Source organism: Rhinopithecus roxellana, chromosome 2 (assembly GCF_007565055.1).
Source record: "Rhinopithecus roxellana isolate Shanxi Qingling chromosome 2, ASM756505v1, whole genome shotgun sequence".
Lineage (NCBI taxonomy): Eukaryota > Metazoa > Chordata > Mammalia > Primates > Cercopithecidae > Rhinopithecus > Rhinopithecus roxellana.
In genome coordinates this window covers 88,990,285-89,004,975 of record NC_044550.1, presented here as the reverse complement: position 1 = coordinate 89,004,975, position 14,691 = coordinate 88,990,285, and the positions used below count along the sequence as shown (strand labels likewise).

The following is a 14,691-nucleotide window of genomic DNA, read 5'->3' as shown; positions in this document are numbered from 1 at the left end:
CCCCCAATTCTTCCAAGTTACAGTTTCTCTTTATCCATGGCTGCTCATAAATATCTCCTGCTGGATTTGCCAAACTTTGCTACTTTACCTGAATTCTCCCAGAGCTTCCATCAAACGGCTGACATAAAACTGGACTCGGAGGCTTGATTCTGCTATTTTCCTACAGGAGATCATAGCCTTTATTGAAGAGAAAGCAAGCCAAATTACTGAGAAGAAATTTTATAACTTATCTACTGGGCTTTATTAATAAAAAATATGTAATCAATTAACAACACTCAAGGTAATAATGCCTTTAGTGATGAAAAAGCAGTAATTTCTTTCCCTAAGGCAACCCAGTATCTGGTAACTAACATCAACATGTCTAAGAATTTATCACTGCTACGGGTGATTTAACTTCCTTAGGAAAGACATCTGATATATAAAGAAAGAAATTCTGCCATTTTCAAAGCCCCACAATCACTTCTCTATTTGACTTCGGATTACATCCTTATTACCTTTTCAATTGCACTCTTCAGCCTGTTCATGTGAGATTCAAACAGGGGAAAATGAGAAAAGAAGAAGTCCTGGAAATTCCTTTGTGCTTCTTCTTTCTCACATAGGGAAAAGATGATGCTTATGGCAATTTTCTTCCTCCTAACCATAGATGGATTAGAACTACAGGTTTCTTCAGCCAAGCTGAATGTCTCATCAGTTGACCTGGAGGGAAATATAAGTTTGAAAAGTTGCCATGCATCAATGAGTCACACTGATGGTCAACTGTAATGACTGGGGATGACACCCAGAACATTCAGTCGTAACTATGAGTATATCCGCCTTTAGTTCATTCTCTTCTATAATTCTCTGGCATGCAGATGAGAACGTCAGCTTGCTTGCCACACAGTATTATCCTAATATGGAAAGAAACTCAAACAAAAGCTACAAGTAATTTAAATTTCCTGTTGTTACTCTTGTCCTTTTTCCTTTGGATCATTTTATGTCAAACTGATGATATTTAAGAAGGAATATGAAATATCTGTTTACCCAAAACACAGTCCCTTTATTTCGGCTGACAGATACCAATAGATAAGACGTCAAAAGAGGAATGATCCTACATGGTATTCGGCTGAACAAGAGTATCACATTTGAACATGTACTGGTACTTCCAGGATTACTTTCCCAGGGCTATTAAAACTACTAGATCAAGTAACTCTTCTAAATGCTCAGATTAAGCCATGTGATTAAGCTCTCTGAAAATCCTTCAAGCAGAAACACTTACCTCTCTTCTGCTACAGCAAAATTTTCAAAAAACCTATGATTCTTTCTGTGATGACGGCCATGAAGCCCAAAACTTCTAAATATATATTTAGTCTTACAGGGTAAGCCTCACAAAAACGGCCTAACCATGTCTCTTACTTAACTACTGTGGAAAGCCAGTGTAGCTACCAAATAGCTACTAACAGCAAGCATACAAATAAAATATTTTTTTCCTACAAAAACACCAACACAAAGGACCTAACATTGCAAATGAGAGCCCTACACGGGCAATACATTTTCTCTTTCTCACTAACTCCATCATTTAGTCTCATATCTCTGCCAAATATGGAAAGGTACTGCTTCCTCCATTTTCTTGACTATAAATTACAACGTTTAACAATTACTCATGCTGGGCAGAATATGAGAATTAGCCTTCTGCCCCTAGTCTTCAACTTATTTACTTAGGGCTCTACTCATAGTCTTTAATGCTTGTGTGATTTCAAATAAACCCAGATTTTATTATTAAACATACATAGGCCAAAAGTGTTATGGTCAGGAAAGCTATTAATTAACTAATTTTGGAGGGACAGGGTCTCACTCTGTCACCCATGCTGGGGTGTAGCGGTGTGATCATGGCTCACTGCAGCCTCAATTACCCAGGCTCAAACGATCCTCCCACCAGCCTCCCAAGTAGCTGGGACTACGATCATAGGCACACGCCAGGTACATTTTCTTTTTTTTTTTTTTTTTTTGGTGAAGATGGAGTCTCCCTATGTTGCCCAAGCTGGTCTTGAACTCCTGGCCTCAAGTGATCCTTCCACCTCACTGTCCCCAAGTGCTGGGATTACAGCTGTGAGCCACTGCATCTGGCTATTTTGCTTTTAAAGGAAAGGAGATAGACATCTTATTCTAACCTTGTTATATGTTACTGTTGCCCTTAACTTCAAGCAAGATCCTGGAGATGTAGTTACGGTTGGTAAATCAGTCAAAGGTTTTCACTCCTAGATGTGTCACTAATGGCACATAGTGCTCTTATAAATGCTACACATTACAAAAAATCATCAATTGCTTTCTCCAGGAAATCCCTGGATTCTAATCATCAGAGAAAATTCTTGAGGTTTCCTTAGAACTTCACACAATTTCATACAATGTTCTCTCTTCCTTACCAAGGTACTGGTACTAAAGCCTTGTTTTCTTGCACTATAGTAGTTGATTTCTGTTCTGTATAGGAAATTCTTCTGAGTTTATATTACAATAAGGCTTGCTTGCAATCCTTTCCTCTTGTCTGTCATCTTACATTTCCCTTCTTTTTCAAAAGTAAAATGGCCATATCAGTCCACTCATCTTTAGGCCAGCTTTAATAATCAAACTGTAATAAACACTGAACCCAATCAGTTTCTCATCATCATCATCTCCACCCTATAAACAATAGCCAATGCTCTCATCAGTTTTAACGTAGGAGAGAGTGCCACCTGCTGAATTTCTGAAAAACTTCCATAGCTGTAACAGTGGAGAACTTACTTGCTTCACTATATCCCTCCACTGAATTTTAAATCAACTGAGTTTCATTCTGTAGTTTTTTTTTTTGTTTTTTTTTTTTGAGACAGAGTCGTGCTTTGTTGCCCAGGCTGGAGTGCAATGGCGCGATCTCCGCTCACTGCCAGCTCCGCCTCCCAGGTTCACGCCATTCTCCTGCCTCAGCCTCCCGAGTAGCTGGGACTACAGGCACCCTCCACCACGCCTGGCTAATTTTTTGTATTTTTAGTAGAGACGGGATTTCACTATGTCAGCCAGGATGGTCTCGATCTCCTGACCTCGTGATCCGCCTGCCTTGGCCTCCCAAAGTGCTGGGATAACAGGTGTGACCCACTGTGCCCGGCCTCATTCTGTAGTCTTGGATCAACCATGCAACGTGGAATAAATCAGGTCATGTACTATCTTACTTATAATTTAAGAAGTATTCTGCAATAAAAGGATGTTTAAGAATATTTTCAAAAATTTAAGTGTGTGCCCCAGTACTTCATCATACCTTTATCTCCATGTCACCAGAGAAGGTACACAGGCTGTACTGCAAATGTGGAAACTGAGGCAGAGTGCTGCCTCAACCTTCCTCGGGAACAGAAAGGTTCTCAGTAACAATGCTGGAGTTAGAACCCAGGATTTCTATCTTCTAGTCTAGGCTCATTACTTGGATACTGGCAATGACCAGGGATTCTGACCCCATGCCTAATCTGTCTGCTGCCGCTCATGCTAGCCAATGCATCATGCCATGCAGAGCACTGAGGGAAGGAACTGGAAGCAGTCTGATAAGCTGACAGCCCTGAGAGTCAAGGAAAGGCTGCAGCTACACACAATTTTTTTCCTAACAAAGAAATCAAATAGAATTTTGTTAACACTTATGGATAAGCATTTATGTACATTGTAAATACTTCAAGATCATAAATAATTAAAGCAGAAATAGCTATTTAAGTACATCTCAACAATCTATCATTGATATCAGGACTCCTTAGTCTAATTGTTATTTATGTCAGTTTTGAACTTATACTGAATCGATGTATTACATTGGATTATACGAAATTAATGTTTTGTAGGTCAAAGAACACCCCATCAGCAACTTTATAAGGTTGGTCCAATTTAATAATTCAAATCTAAGGCTTTCTGGGACATTATACCTTGCTCTTTAGGGTTTCAATTGCCTCGGCAAGTGATGGAATCCCTGAGGTTAGCTGTTAAATGCTCAAGCCCTATTCCCCATTCAGTAATCAAAGCCTACCACTTGGCACAGCAGGGAGCCCTGAGGTCAGTGTGGAGCCAACTGTTAAGAATTGTGAATACTGAAAACATTCATTCTATTTTATAGAATATAGTGTTGCCCGATTCTAACAAAAAACAGAAACTGTGAATATCATCCCTGCTACCTTTAACTCTCTTAGGAAGGACATTTTTAACTACCAGGAATTTTCTGTCAAAGCCAGAAGCAATCATAACGTTTGGTACCCACTGTTCTCCTGTATCTAGCATAAAAAATGAATTTTCATAACCACATACCTGCCAAAAGGGAGAGATCAACTACAACATCCTTTAAATGAAGCGATCTTAGGCCAGACGCGGTGGCTCAGGCCTGTAATCCCAGCACTTTGGGAGGCCGAGGTGGGAGGATCACGAGGTCAAGAGATTGAGACCATCCTGGCCAACATGGTGAAACCCCATCTCTACTAAAAATACAAAAATTAGCTGGGCGTGGTGGCACACGCCTGTAATCCCAGCTACTCAGGAGGCTGAGGCAGGGGAATCGCTCGAACCCGGGAGAAAGAGGTTGCAGTGAGCCGAGATTGTGCCATTGCACTCCAGCCTGGCGACAGAGCGAGACTCCATTTCCAAAAAAAAAAAAAAAAAAAGGGATCTTCATTGGCACAGTGACCAATTCAGAACATCTGCTGCACTCACGTTCTCGGTGTTCAGCAGTACTCTGCTAAGGGCTTGCTGCATGGGCATGGGACCCGGCACACACAGGGTCCCCCTTTCACAAGAGCCCCAGGCTTCATTTAATGTTCTGTGATCACCATCTTGAATTTTAAATAATTTTATCTTTGAACTTTTGTGCTGTAAGTGAAGTCTAATGGGACAATGAAGCATGTGTTGGGATGAAGTCTAATGAGACAATGAAGCTCAGAAAAGGATACCCCAAAGTATGACACTTTGGTATGCTGAGTACTTTGAACTGAAGGACAGGGGCTCAGAAGCAAGACCTTGCTTTTCTGACCTTATCCTGCCCTTCCTTTTCCTACTCCTCTTTCTCCCTAAAGGCACAGAAACTAAGATTCCTGTTCCCCAAGGTAAATAAAAAAACATGAGCCTTTTTTTCCCTAAAGCCAACTGTAAAATTTATTATAGAAATACTATTCTAACTTCCTCCCACCTTTGTAAGTGCTGGTCACAAATAATTTCTCTGACCTACCTTGTCTGAAAATAGATGATAAGACCATTCCATTCCAGAGGGGTCTTACCCTCTACCTGGGAGGAAGGAATGCTATACAGAGAGGTCAAAAAGAATTCCGATAAGACAGGCCCCTCTGGGTTTTCCTGCTTAAGTCTATTACCAGATCATATTCCTCTGTCCAATCACATTTCTACATGGCAGTCCATTCTTTGTTGAACTTAAGCATAAAAATACAGTTCTCCTTGGGTCCCTCAATCATCATGTCTGAAGGCTCCATGTCACGTGAAACTCTGACTGAATAAAATTGTTATGTTTCTCTCTTGTTAACCTGTATTTGTTATAGGAGTGTCAGCCATGACCCTTATGATGGGGAGGGCATGGATGAACTCAGAACCCAGGGCTTGCAGCCCAGACACCGAGCAACTGGCCCAGCAGTCGGGCACATACCCATAAGCCTGGGGCAGGCCATGGTGTTACAAGACTCTAAGTGGCACGGCCGGGTCTTGGACCCACAATGACGGCTATGACTAGGGTGACAGCAGAAGCTGCAGAGGCCATGGTTGTTGGAGATAGGGGAGCAGAGAGAGGAGGGACTCTGGTAGCTTCAGGAACCAGGGTGGAAGGCCAGCTTGCCCATCAGTCACCGTAGCCTGTCCCTATAGAGTCTGCACAGATATTTAACTCTCTGACCTGAGCCCCAGGACAGTAAATTATCACAAAGTAAAAGCCTACATGGGGACATTGCAATAAAGAATATCAGGGAGTTATTACAATTCTGCAAAGAGTTTAGTCTCTGTTTTTAAAAACTGCTGCAACACTGCAAAGTAAATATTCATAGGCATAGAAATAGAAATTGAATGTAAAGATTGTTATGCTGGAAAAAACCACACTGTTTTCATATGAAGCTTCAGATGAACAAATTATTAAAGAGGAAGGCTTTTTTAAAATTAATTTTTCCTCGTAATTGAGGACACAGTGATAGAATGCATAAACAGGCATTTTGAATTATATATAACTCATGAGAACATTTTTAGTTTCTTGTAAGAGCTCCACAAGTTACAGGAAATGTCAGAAGAAATATTAAAATAAGCTTGTATAAATTTACATCTAAAATTAAATTCAGACTTACTCAAAATGGCTTTGTGTGAAGAATTAAATCTTTTAAAAAACTGTTTAACAAGAATCATCTGATGCAAATGTACTAAAATTTACATCTTGAAAGTTTATCAAAAATTTATCCAAATGTTGTCATAGTCCATAAAGCTATGTAACACTGCATCAGCAGAAAGATCTTTCTCCAAGTAAAAAATTATCAAAAATTATTTGCCACCTTGCATTTGCCAGGAGTGACTATCACTTTCAATTATATCCATTGAAAGCCAAGTTGCTAAAACTATAAACTTTGATGACCAAACAAATGTATTTGCAGAAAAGGCTTACAACACCAGATATCACATAAAGTATTCTTAAAGAAAAACTTTTTTCCTTTTTAGTCCCTTTAATAACACTTTTCTTGTTTTTTGAGTAAGAGGCACCACATTTTTATTTTGCACTGGTCCCATAAATTAGGTAGCCAGCCTTGACTGTATTCACAACCTTTCTGAATGTAAGATACTTATTTTAGGTGTAAGAGTTCACTAGAGATTCACTAGTTTCCAATGCCAGATCTCAATTCAAATTAGTTTTGAAGAATTTCGAAGGAGTTGAGAAACATTATTTCAACTTTGGATTTAAGCCTGAAAGGATAAAAAAACATTTTCAGAAAAGAGATGCTGAAAGAGGATGATTTCCAAGACCCATCTCTTCCAATCACAGAAGCTGTCATAATGACAGTGAGGATGGTGGAGGTGCCATCTCCTGATAGTTGCAGTAATGGTAATGACAATGATAGCAATAATAGTAGTAAATAAATCACACTGGCCATACTTTATTGCCCATATCCTATGTCTTGGCTAAACACTGGACTTGCTTTATCTCATTTAACCCTCCCAGCCACAATCTGAAGCTGTGCTAGTATTATTATATTGCAGATGATGATGCAACACTCAGAATCCAGGTTAACTTATTCTATCATACATCTAGTGAGTGACAGAGCTAGGACTTGTGTTCACACAGAATTCCAAGCTTTTAATCATTTCATTCAAAGTCCACCAACCAAAAAGTAGCTTCTTGATGGGTGGCGAAGGTATAACTTTTTCTTTCCAGCTAGCTCCCTAGGATTGTGAAAGGAACAGAAGCGAGGCAAGCAACCTGATGTGTGCTACTCACACACCCTGACCCCTCAGTTTCTCAGCTCATCCCTTCAGTGCCATCTCTTCCATGAAGGGCTCCCTAATTCCCCCCATGACCATCACTGTACTTTCTCCATCCTGAGTCTCATAGCACTTTATGTCTCCCTATGATATTTACCATGTAACATCTTTATACCATGATTTATGTGTGTACCATCTCGTAAACTATGCAAGTACAGGCACATGCTAAACTATCTTATACCTTCACAGATCCCTATGTATGGTGAGTACCAGTCAATTTACTAAATCAGTTAATTGACATGTGAATTTTTATAGGTACACATAAAAATTCCCCTTCAAGTATTTGGATTGTAGGAAGAACAAGTTGGAAGCTATGAATGTAACATCAAATGTACATTTTGCACACAACTAACCTTTAGATCCAAAAACCAACTGAAATGAAGACAGAAAATACCTAGATGCCATCTCTATTTAAAATCATGTTCATATCTGTTTAGTTTAAGAATTTACGTATCACAAACCCTTGACTTCATATATTTTTGAATACAAAACTGGTATCACTGTAGCCAAGGAAGAGATTGATCCACCCTTCATTACTTTTATAAGCTACATCTGGAAGGGACCCACTTTAAAGAGAGTGCACCATTTTAAAAGAACACCCTATCTAGCTCAACATGATACAACTACTCAGATACTTCCCAGTGTCTTCCAAAGGAGAAGATTTTAAAATTTTAGCTTTTATTTATTCTTTCCTTTAGAACTTCCAATTTGTAAACTTTCAGGCTGAGCTGAAGCTAATAAAAAAGTTCTGGTTCTTTTTCCACTGACAATAGGCACGAACAGTTGCCCTGCCAGTTTCATCAAGCTGCCTACACTAGTACTTTTCTCAGCAAGAGGAAACTTGCAACTCACCTCCTTGGAATGATGCCATTTTCCAAACTTGTTGTCTGACTTCGAAGCCAGCGACGCTGGTAACTGCTGGAAGAAGATGTAGAGGAACTTGGAGATGGGAAAGGTGTGATCAAAAGACTGCTTAGTGAGGCTGTAGGAAGAATTTAGAATTTAAAAGTTGAGATCAATTAGTTCTTATGTAGCTACATAATGCACAACATTATGAATGTATTTAATATCATTTAACTCTACATTTATTATGTGTTTAATATCACTAAGCTGTATACTTTGCCATTAAAAAATGACAACACCTGCAATTACCTTTGCACCAACCTAATAAAATGGTTGAGATGGTAAATTTTATGTTATGTATATTTTAATACAATCCAAAAATTGGAAAAAAATATCTATGCCAAGTAATCTAAAATTTCAGGTTCTACCAGTCATATCCAGCAGGGGGAGACTATAATTTCTCTCTTGCTAAGATTTCTGAATAGCAAAGAAAACATCCTTTAAAAAGGAAAACAAATTAAAGGAAATAAGAGTGTCACAGATGTAGCAAGTACATAAATTAGCAGGCCCATATTACAAACGCAAAATAATCATTACTCAGAGTGTAGATTGCAGATTTCTACTAAAATGGTCCACACAACATAACTATATTGCCACCTGGTATCTAATGCCATACACAATGCTTGCTTTACACACATTTCTTCCTGAGTACTCCTTCACTCTAGACTTTGAGGTAAAATTTACGCAAATAAGTTTTTTCCCCACCTAGTATCATGTCTTCCAACCTTCATCTCCATATATACAATACTTAGCCTCCTTCCCTCCAGCCCCCACTGCTACTCTGTTGTCTGTGAAAAAGAAACCTCTACTCTCCAATACGCTCTCTGCTTGAATGACTTATTTGCTTCTGAGCCTTTCTCTGCTTCCTCCTGCCACATATGAGATGCCTACACCTGCGTCTCAGGAAGTATGAGCTGACAGTGCCAGCCCAGACTTTTCTAACCAGCAGGGAGGAGGGACTAGTCCTTCTCAGGTAGGCAAAGGGTTTCTTTCAAGTGAAGCTGCTTGATGAACCTCTACTGATTTGAAAGAATGGAAGAAAACAGACTTGTTCTGCTTTTACTTCCCTAGGGCTAAGGAATTAGACATTGAAATGTCACTCAGTCCAGTGGAAAATAAAACAGGGTGCTACAGATGGCCAGGCAACATTTTCTGAAACAAATCACAGGGTAAAGGAAACTGATTTTGGTAAACACAGTATACTATGCTCATGAATATGACTTGATAAAGCAGTGTCTCCACATGAACGATTACATTTTTATTTATACTTTTGTGGGCAAACGTCAATAACCTGACTCGTATATACTATATACTCTTATATACTATATACTCCCCGACCTGAGCTCTTATATACTACAGGAGTTACTTTGCTATCAACTAATAAGAAATGCCAGGTGTGCTAGGCAACTGGGGTAAGTGGTGGACAAGTCTATAATAGTATCAACGAACATGATGACTCAAGTTTCTTTCCAAAGCAGAGGTCTATGAGATGCTTTTCCTTTTATCTAGCTGATGTTCACAGAAAATTTGTTTGGTAGGTCTTAATCATCTTTGCATCCATTGTACCCATAACAGTGCCTTGACCACAGTAGGCAATTAGCAAATACTTCCTGACCGTATGGCACTTTTTTTTTTTTTTTTAAAAACCAAACTGTTACATGTGGCTGGCCCCAGTAAGCTGACCTGGTTGCCATCTTGAGACCAGACTTAAATCCCCAAAACCAAATCCACATTTCAAGTATCACTGAACAGGTAATTTTACTGAGAATTTTGAAGAGAGTTAGAAGAGAGCTTTTCCTTGGAGTCACACAAAATTACTTAATAAAACATCCCAAATAGACATTTCTGTCCTGCCCCCTAGTTCCCAAAGTCCCCTACAGAATCCAGAAGCCCCCTCCCACATCTCCAGGGTCCTGCCTCTCTCCTTGCCTTATGCTGCAAATCAACTTCTGGCAGGCAGAAGACAAGGTTGATGCGGGTACTTGTTGGATAAATACTTTTCTCCTGTCACAGTATTAGGGCTTAGAAAATGGTAGCCCAAAATATGGTGCCCTGGCATCCTGAGCACTTTGGACCAAAGGACACTGGAAGGCCTCAGAAGTCAAGTCTGTCTCAGACCTTCTCCTGCCCTTCTTTCTCCTGCTCCCTGCAAGGCAAATCACAGAAACTTAAAATTCCTCTCTGCATTAAGGCAAGTCATAGAAACTAGATCCCCTTTCCCCCAAAGCCAGCCATGAAACCTAGAAATATTACTCTAACATTCGCCTGCCTTTCTGTGTAAGAGCTGGCTATAAAGAAATTCTTATACCTACTTTATCTGAAAGTAGATTGTAAGACCCTTAATTCCAGAAGGGGTCCAGTCCTACACCTGACAGGAAGAAACGCCACACAGAGAGATCAAGAAGAATCTGGATGGGCCCTTGCTAGGTGGGTTTTCCCCTTTGGTCTGTGACTGTAAGATCAACCTCTCTTTGTCCAATCACAATTCTACCTGGCTACCCACTCTTTATCAAATCTAAGCATAAAAAGGGACAGTTTTCCCTTGGGTCTTTGGGTACTTCTGAAGGCTCCCAAACCATATAAAATTTTGAAGCATTCTTCAGCATGACAATTGCATTTTTCAACTCCAGAATTTCTGCTTCTTTTTAATTATTGCAATTTCTTCATTAAATATATCTGATAGGATTCTGAATTCCTTCTGTGTTCTCTTGAATTTTGAGTTTCCTCAACACAACTATTTTGAATTCTCTGTCTGAAAGGTCACATATCTCTGTCTCTCCAGGACTGGCCCCTGGTGCCGTATTTAGTCCATTTGGTGAGGTAACGTGATCCTGGATGGTATTTATGCTTGTGGATGTCAGCAAGTGTCTGGGCACTGAAGAGTTAGATATTGATTGTAGTCTTCACAATCTGGGCTTATCTGTACCCATCCTTCTTGGGCAGGCTTTCCAAGTGTTTGAAGGGACTTGGGTATTGTGATCTAAGTTTTTGGTCACTGCAGCTGTATCTCCATTAGGGGGTACCCCAAGCCAACTGACACTGTGCTCCCCTTGGCTGATCTTAGATAAAATCTAGAAGAATTCTCTGGATTACCAGGCAAAGACTCTTGTTCTCTTCCCTTACTTTCTCCCAGACAAATGGAGTCTCTCTCTCTCTGCTGAGCTGCCTAGAGCTGGAGGAGGGGGTGACACAAACATCCCTGTGACCACCACCATTGAGACTGCACTGGGTCAGACCTGAAGCCAGCACAGCACTGGGTGTTGCCCAAGGCCTGCTGCAACTACTACCTGGTTATTGCCTATGTTTGCTTAAGGACCTAGGGCTCTAAAATCAGCAGATGGTGAAGCCAGCCAGGCTTGTGTCCTTCCCTCAAAGGTGGCAAGTTCTCCTTGGTGGGTCCAGAGATACTGTCTGTGAGCCAATGCCTGGAGTCAGAAACCTTAGATCTACCTGGTGCTCTGTTCTGCTGCAGCTGGGCTGGCATCCAAGTCACAAGACAAAGTCATTCCAACTCTTCCCTCCCCTGTCCCCAGGCAGAGGAGTCTCTCTCCATGTTCACCACCACTACAGGCCCACAGTGGGTACTGCCAGCCTATAACTGATGTTCACTTAACGCCCAAGGGCTCTTCAGTCAGCTTATGGTGAATGTTGCCATGCCTGGGACTCACCCTTAGGGCAGTGGGCTCCCCTCTGGCCCAGGGTAGGTCCACAGATGCTGTCAAAGAGCCAATGTCTGGAATTGAGGACCCTAAGCGCTTGCTTGGTGTTCTACGCCATTGTGCCCAAGCTGGTACCTTGGTGCAAACAAAGTCCTCTTTATTCTTCCCTCTGCTTTTCTCAAGCATAAGGGGCCTCTCTTCATAGCTACCACAGCAGTGACTGTGCTAGGTCATGTCACATCTCAGAGTCTCACCCAGGGCCTTAAGTCAGCAGGTGATGAATCCTGCCAGGACTGGGTCCTTCCCTTCAAGGCAGCGGGTTCCTTTGTGGCCCAGGCTGTGTCTGAAAATGTCCAGGAGCTAGGGCCTAGAATAGGCACCTCATGACATTGCCCCGTGCTCTATCCTACTGTGTCTGAGCTGGTATCCAAGTTGCAAGACAAAGTCCTCTTTACTGTTCCCTCTCTTCTCATCAAGTGGAAGAAAGGAGTTTCTCCTGGAGCTACGAACTACACTGCCTGGGGTTGGAAGATTGGTGGCACAAGCACTCCCTTGGCTGCTGTATCACTAAGCTGTGTGCACCCTAAGTCCACTGGCTCTGAGCCCAGCACAGCATCAGACTGGCCCAGGAGTTGCAGTCCTTGTGGTCTAGACAGCCTTTCAAGTTTATTCATTTAGGACCCCAGAGACTTTAGCCCGTGGTGGCAAGGCTTTCCAAAACTCAAGTTCCAGCTGCTGGGATGGGTGTTTCCTTCTGGCTAGGGCTGGAGTAAGTGCTCTGTGGGCGCCAGCTGAGCTCTGCCTGGTGTTGGCAGCACTGCATTCCAATGCAAAGTTTCTCCCCAAGCGCACAGATTCCCTTTCTGCACCACACGGTCACGGGATTGGGGAGGGGTGGCGCTGGCAATTCAAGACTGCTTCGCCTACCCTCCCACCCTCTATGAAGTTAAATCCAGGTACTGTGATCGCTGAGCTGATTTTTGGTTTTTATGAAGGTGCTTTTTTTGTGTGGATAGTTTTCAAATTTGGGGTTCCTGCAGGGAGGATGGTCGGTGGGGGTTTCCATTCAGCCATCTGGCTCTGCCTCCTCTTCACGTAAAATTTTAATTAAATCATTTGTTATGCTTTTCTCTTGTTAACCTGTATTTTGTTACAGGAGCGTCAGCTATGACCCTTATGAGGGGTGAGAAAAGGTATCACACCCTTTCTGACCCTACAACACAAGACAGAGAAGATCCTGGGGTCCAATTTATTCTGGAAATTATCTGTATTATATCATTCAGGTTACAAACTGAATAAGAGTCCAGGCTCCTAGTTCAAATCCTGCTTCTGTGTCTAGTAGCTGTGACTCTTGGACAGCAGTTGACTTAACCTGTCAGCTTTCTCATCTGTAAAACGGGGACAATAAAGTACCACACCTCAGTATTTTTCATGAAAGCTGCTATCTGCCAGTGGATTCTGAATTGTTTAGTGGATCAAAACCAACATTTAAAAAAAACAGAAAAGAAAACAGAGTATATTGCACTGTTAATATTAATCCATGAAACTTCTCTGTAATATGTAAAGATATTTCTTACTAGATCATGATGTAAAAAGTAATTAGCATGGGTTGCAGACCAAAGAAAAATTTGAAAAAATAGCTATTTCATAAGCTTCCTGTGAAGATTAAACAAATCAATACATGTACAACATTTAACCCAGTCACCCACATGATAAATGTTAGCTTTTTACTTCTAATCATTCTTGGAAAAGGTGGGCCAAGTAAGACAACTTGGAGTACTAGAAGATTATTAGTTCTGATTAGTTAATTATGAGAAGAACTTAGAACTTGTAATAGAGACATAACAAGGGAAGGCAAAAAAATCAAAGAGAACATTCCTTTTTTCCTGCTGAATGACACTTTTTATGGCATGCAAATCAGACAGTTTATATTAAAGTGTTGGCTTAGTGTTATCCAGTGTTTCCTCATCAAAAGTATTTTAAGATTTTTATGTAAAAGTGCTGTGGCACATCATTGTTAATCATAGACTCTAGATAACAATTCAGTACAACTTTCAAATGCAAGAGGACTAACCTTAACCTGAAAACAACTGCCATTTTCACGAGGGTGGATTCAGTCAACATTAGTGTATCTGAATGTTGGCCTGGCTCACTGTCTGAATGGCAGTGCCTTCTGATGCAATGCATGCAATACTAGAGTGCTAGTACACATCTGAGTCACCTGGGGAGCTTGTTTAAAAAGAAAACTTCACGAAGGTGGTGGTGCAAGCATGTGTGTCCAGTAACTTGGGGGCCTGAGGCAGGAGGATAGCTCAAGCCTAGAGGATCGCTTGAGCCTAGGAGCTTGAGTCCAGCCTAAATAACACAGTGAGACCTCATCTCTAAAAAAAAGACAAGACAGCAACATGGGCTCTCCCCGAGTTGATTCACTACCTTTGGAATAGAGCTTAGCATCTACATGATAATGAAAAGAAATTCTGCATGAGTTCAGTGCTAGCTGTGCCCCCAGTTAACTCTGTGTACTGGATAAAGAAATTCTCTAATTGGTGCCTCAGTTATCAAATGCAAGACTTTTAGTTAAATTATTCACAGGCTCAGTTTCAGTTTTAAAAGTGCTATATCTAAATGGTTCCTTAATATTTTT

The 14,691-nt window shown here is 40.9% G+C and overlaps 1 protein-coding gene across 9 annotated transcripts in view; it reads right to left on the bottom strand.

The window, feature by feature from the left end:
• Positions 1-14,691, bottom strand: part of FNIP2 (folliculin interacting protein 2) — a 137,293-nt gene that overhangs the window by 45,257 nt on the left and 77,345 nt on the right. For all 9 annotated transcript variants that reach the window (XM_010383116.2, XM_010383137.2, XM_010383146.2 and 6 more), the window contains 3 exons: positions 8,338-8,467; positions 495-696; positions 89-177 (listed from right to left, as the gene is read on the bottom strand). In XM_010383116.2, the coding sequence (XP_010381418.2) occupies positions 89-177; positions 495-696; positions 8,338-8,467 (421 nt within the window). The remainder of the gene's footprint in view (positions 1-88; positions 178-494; positions 697-8,337; positions 8,468-14,691) is intronic.